General features: G+C 34.0%; 1 protein-coding gene across 9 annotated transcripts in view; it reads right to left on the reverse strand.

Annotated features, from left to right (window-relative positions):
• dnm1a (dynamin 1a) overlaps window positions 1–5,915 on the reverse strand; it is a 65,028-nt gene that overhangs the window by 36,064 nt on the left and 23,049 nt on the right. For 8 of the 9 annotated variants that reach the window (XM_016556176.1, XM_016556180.1, XM_016556175.1 and 5 more), the window contains 4 exons: window positions 5,159–5,226; window positions 3,517–3,655; window positions 440–526; window positions 294–364 (listed from right to left, as the gene is read on the reverse strand). In XM_016556176.1, coding sequence (XP_016411662.1) covers window positions 294–364; window positions 440–526; window positions 3,517–3,655; window positions 5,159–5,226 — 365 coding nt within the window. Of the gene's footprint in view, window positions 1–293; window positions 365–439; window positions 527–1,876; window positions 2,016–3,516; window positions 3,656–5,158; window positions 5,227–5,915 lie in introns of all 9 variants that reach the window. The other variant, XM_016556173.1, reaches the window with a different exon arrangement.

Below are 5,915 nucleotides of genomic sequence, written 5' to 3' on the forward strand. Positions count from 1 at the left end.
TATAAAATAATTATTATTAATTGATACTATTATATATTTATTATTTATAATTAACATAATTTAATGTTAGCAATATTAATAATAATATTTTTTTTTTATCATTTTATATTATTTATATTAGTAGTTATTTATTATTATTTATAATTAATAATAATAGTTAAATTTTTAGCTATTATTATTATTGTTGTTGTTATAATATAATATGATTGTGGCACTATGTTGATCCCTTTTTATGATTAGGATTAAATAATTGTGGCACTATATTGAGTCATTTGGTGTTAAACGTAACTCACTTGGCAAATCCGATGAAGTCTTCATGGTTGGTGTTCATATACGCCAGCTCGATGTCGATCAGCAGCAGCACCTGACGACCGCAGTAAGGAAAGAATCAAATAAACGGCTGTTAAAGCAGGTTTATATTAGACGTGACGCGGCTCACCTGTTGTTTAGTGTGGCTCTCGCGGTCGCGGATGTGCTGCGTGACGATCCGCTCCATCTCCTCTCTCAGCATGGGATACTGGGCCAGCTGTGACACAATCACACGCGCGTCTGTGATGCCAAACACCAAATAAACACCACACGAGACGAGAGTTCGCAACAGGGATAGTCTTACTAAATAATGAGCGTGATTGTTTTTGAGAGAAAACCTGTTGCAAAGTCTGTGAAATCACATTATTTTTTTAAAGTATCAACATAAAGAACACACTATTAAACATAATCTTACATTAGATATGTATGCATATGTGGAGAAAACAGGCTGACGTTAAGAAACTTAATCATGTTTGTATGCATCAACATATGTGACCCTGGAGCACAAAACCAGTCATAAGGGTCAATTTTTCAAAATTGAGATCTGTGCATCATCTGAAAGATGAATAAATAAGCTTTTCATTGATGTATGGTTTGTTAGGATCGGACAATATTTGGTCGAGATACAATGTATTGTTGGCTATTGCTACAAATATACCCCAGCGACTTAACACTGCTTTTGTGCTGCAGGGTCACATACAGTATGTCACATGACTCTAAATTTTAATGCATCGGTGTAGTTTTGGTGACCCTCTCAGCTTTGCAATGTCCTGTAATTCAGCCAAATCTAGGTGTTTTCCTGATGAATCATTCGCAATAAGTCCAGGAATGAGTCAGCTGTGATTTGATGTTGAATACTGTAATAATATATGATGCTGATGCACTGGAACTTGTAGTCAGTGTAGAATCAAACACACACACACACACCTTTGCTGGTGATACACAGCCCTACGTGCTACTTATGACTGGTTTTGTGGTTCAGGGTCACATATATATATATATATACTACTAAACACACTAAAACAACATATGGGCAGATTCTAAAACGTGAAAGTATATACAGTACAAGAAAAATAATTATGACTCTGTCTTTCTTCTTCAAATCTGAATCTGATACTGTTTCAACAGCTGATAAACACTCCATTACATCTGTCTTCAGCTGATCCTCAATTACACGAAATCAAATAAACGCCTAAACTTCACGGGAAAGATGTCACGGTATCAAAACAATCCCACAATGCACTGCACTACACAAGCAGAATGAGGAGAACAGATAAACGCAGCGACTGTCCAGAATGTAAAGATGATTATAATAATGACGACAGCAACATTTCACACAGAAATGACAATTTTGTCATCATTTAGACACGTTTAATGTTTGTATAAAGAGGTTTGGAACGACACGACGGTGAGTAAATGATAACAAAATGATCTTTTTTCTGTGCATTATTTCTTTAAACTATATAAAAGACCTACATTCTCAACCACAGATCATGTAAAGTGCAGCCATCGGTCTATCCGTACGTTTCAGAGAGACGAGGACGAACATAGCTTCGTTCTGCTTTACCTTCTCACTACATTTGCGAATGGTGGAGGCGAGTTCGCTCACGACCATATCTATACATTTCAGGCACGGCCCGTTTAGCTTTTGGATCTGCTTTTTCACTATGGCCTCAAAGGCCAGGTCGGGGGTGAACAGGCCTGTCCTGTAGAGACAGTCATGGAGGAAGAGGAAGAAAGAGGAAGAAGAATGACAGACAGACAGACAGCACAGAGGAAAGAGAAGGCAAGTGAGACATTTGGTTTCTCCTCAAGCCGTTCGACAGAAGCTTCCAGAACACAGCTGTGCGAACCGAAGGCAGTCTGAGAGCTTCCCGAGTTCTTCTGCAATGCATTTATTTTTCAAATCACAGACTGCCGTCAGCCGCATCTCTGCCTTCCTCGAAACTTCTGCCTCTAAACAACGGAGAGTTCAGGAGGCTGAGGTCTGCTAGATGAACACATCCTTCATGAGAGGAAAAGCATTACGTTTGGGTTTTGGATGCTGATGTGCATCGGAGTTATGCTGTAAAAATGAATGCTATTATAACCGTAAATACTGTAAAGATAAAGTAATGATGGTGCGTTCGAGTCATGTTGGAAAGGTGTCAAAACTCGAGAAAATACGTTGGATACAATGGAAGCCGCATCTGTATTAATAGTAAAATTTATGAAATCATTTTTCATAAACTATCTAAGTGAAAAATACCCAAAAAAAAAGTCATCTTGTAATTTGCAATGAAAACCCATAAATGGACATTCCCAAAATTGGTGTAAAAACAAACTGTACACGAACTGTAAATTTCACGAACAATTACACAAAAAAATTCAAATGACACGTTGAATTAAATCTTGAAAAAAATCTTGAAATAGTTTTAAAATAGTGTTTTCTTTTAAAATGTACTCCAGCAAAAATCATTTTTTACTGTGTACATTTGGGTTTTATGCTACATTTTACTGTGTGATGTTAAGTTAAGGTTTATTGCATTGTAAAATAAATAAAAATACAAAATATTAAACACATTAATGTTTTAAAGAATATTTCAAATATACATAAAATTACTAAAACTGAAACTAAATAGAAAAAAAAACAAAAGCACAACAATAAAAATAAATGTGTAAAAACACATGAAAATTACTAAAACTGATTTTTTTTTTTTTTGAATGTGTAAATAAAAAAGATTTCTTCGGAGTATGTTTTACAATAAGATACTATATTTCAGTCTTTCTAATTTAAATTTTACATTTAATTCAATGTGTTACTTGCTGTTTCTTTGTGTTTTTGTCTAGCAATTTCTAGAGTGAAAGTTGCTTCAAAGTAAAATCGTGATGTTTTTTTATTTGTGTGTATGATAGTCTGTTACAAAGATAAAAAACAGATTAAAATGATTACAGTTAATGTAATCATTCAATCTGTAAAATGTAAAATCTTTATTTTTTGGTAAAGTTCTGGCAACCGCATAACCCAGCCTGGAGCAAAATCATCTAAATGAAACAGAAATCAAACAATGAACTACGCTCATCTAGCGGTGAAGCCTCAGCGTCCGCGGCCCTCCATACAGAAGCTAATGCTGCCTTTCTACCCAGAATCCCTCTGTCCAAAGCCGCAGGCACACAAACACAGTCTCACAGCACTGGTTTGGGTCCAAGCCTCCAGCAGGCCTTTACCTTCTTGGTACACTGTCTAACAGTATTGACTAGCTCAGAAATGACCATGTCCACGCATTTCTGGCACGGCTCTTTAATCTTCCCAATCTGCCTTTTCACAATGGTCTCAAAGGCCATGTCCGGCGTGAAGAGCCCAGTTCTGCCGCCGGAGAGAACGGAGGGGAAAGAACGAGAAATTGGGCGGAAAGAAGAGTGTTAATCCAAAAGAAATACTATAAGAAAAGAATGAAGAACTGAAAAAATGGCTCCAAACGTCCTGCTGAAGCTGCGCTCAACTGTTACATTTAACACGTTCAACGCATTTAAATGTATCAAATGAAGTTCAGTGTGATAATTTAATTATCACTGAAGCTCAACATATCAACAAAACTAAAGCTGAAATGAGAACAGCACCAGTAGAAAGGACATATTGGGTGGAAAGAAAGATGGAAAGGGTCTTAATGTGTATTGTATTAGTTTAGCATGTTAACTAATGAAATTATTTATACTGTATGTTTCACATTTAGACATCAAATTAAGTCCAGTTTCATTATTTAACTATCAAGATGTCTGAAATGACAACTAAAACAAGAACACTGGCGATATAGATATATATATATATACACACATACTGTACATATACATATATAAACATACATATATATATATATATATATATACACATACTGTGTATATATGTATATGTACAGTATGTGTATATATGTATATGTACAGTATGTGTATATGTATAAGTACAGTATGTATATATGTATATGTACAGTATGTATATATATATATATATATATACACATACTGTACATATACATATATAAACATACATATATATATATATATATATAATTCAGCGAAAATGTCAAATCTTAATGTTTATTTTTTCTTTTAGAATTTAATGCATGTTGTTTTGATGCAAAGAAAATAATAACATTTTTAACAGTAGATAATTGTATTAATTAACATTAACTAACAATGAAAAATACTTTTTATTAAATACTAATTTAGTTTATCAATGTGAGTTAATGTTAATTACAACATTTAATGTTTAATGTAAGCTAATGTTTACTAATGGGACCTTATTGTAAAGTTATTATTTTGTTTGCATCAAAACAAAATGCATTAAATAAAAAAAGTAATATGAATAAATAATAATATTAAATCAAATAAAATACAAATTTTCACTTAAAATAATGCTCATAAATTTAAATTACAAAGAACCAACTATAATTAATAGTAATAAATTATAAAGATGAAAATGATTTTTTGTGAATAAAACAGATTATTGTAGTGCATTTTTTCATGAAAATACTATTTCAGTTTTTCTACTTCAAAATTTAAAGTTCATTCATTGTGTTAATTGTCATTTCTTTGCATTTTTAGTGAAATTAACTAACAAATTCTGAGTGAAAACCACTTTTTTAACCACGTTTTTTTATGGTGGTTGTCAAAAAAGAAAGTAAAAAACATATTTTAGTAATATGGTGCATAAACATTATGAGACATAATCTGTTGGACAAATGGAGGATCATAAAGTAAGCCATAATTAGCATGACAAAAGTTAGTCACTGAAGCCCAAACATCACATTTCTTGGCCTAAAGACGAGCGAGACGCAGTAAAGAGCGGGTTCAAACTGAAGGACAGACGTGCCTGATGCCGTGGATGTTCTTGATGGCGTAGCTGATCTCCTTGCGCAGCTCCTTCTCATTAAACTCCATCTGAGGACACACAACACAATTAATAACTAAACAAACCAGCAATCTAGAACCTCGTCTTCAGATCTGAATATTTCACCAAAAACTCAAAAGACAGGAAGAAAATCGAGCCTGCTGTTTTGCATTGTGATTTATTTTCATATTTCATCCCTCCTCGATTGTCAGCAGCCCACTGAAATGTGGGAAGAGTTATTTTGTTTTGATTTTGGCTTGAGATGTTTTAGTCAATATATTAGAAACATAACAGAGTAATATTACATAGAGAGATACAAACTCCATAAATGAGCAGGGACTCATGACTGAATGTAGTGATATTCATAAGCTACAGAAACCTCAAACAGATCTGTGGATCAAGTACTTCCTGTTGGCTGCTGCAGACAGTGTTTTATTGTGGATGAGTGTGTGTGAGCGTGTGTGTGTGTGTGTGTGTGTGTGTGAGTGTGTGTGTGTGTGAGTGAGTGTGTGTGTGAGTGTGTGTGTGAGTGAGTGAGTCTCGTGTTACTGCTGCTGCTGAACGATACAGAGACTCCTAAAGATAGTTTTCTCTTTACTCTCACTGCAGATAAACTGCAGGAGACAGACTAAACAATACCAGTCACAATTTAGGAATAATTGCATTTTTTATATCTCTTCTTTTTACCAAGGCTGCATTTATTTGATCAAAAATACAGTAAAAATTGTGAAATATTATT

The sequence above is a fragment of the Sinocyclocheilus rhinocerous genome, unplaced genomic scaffold (genome assembly GCF_001515625.1).
Source record: "Sinocyclocheilus rhinocerous isolate Xijiao unplaced genomic scaffold, SAMN03320098_v1.1 scaffold737, whole genome shotgun sequence".
Classification (NCBI taxonomy): Eukaryota; Metazoa; Chordata; class Actinopteri; order Cypriniformes; family Cyprinidae; genus Sinocyclocheilus; species Sinocyclocheilus rhinocerous.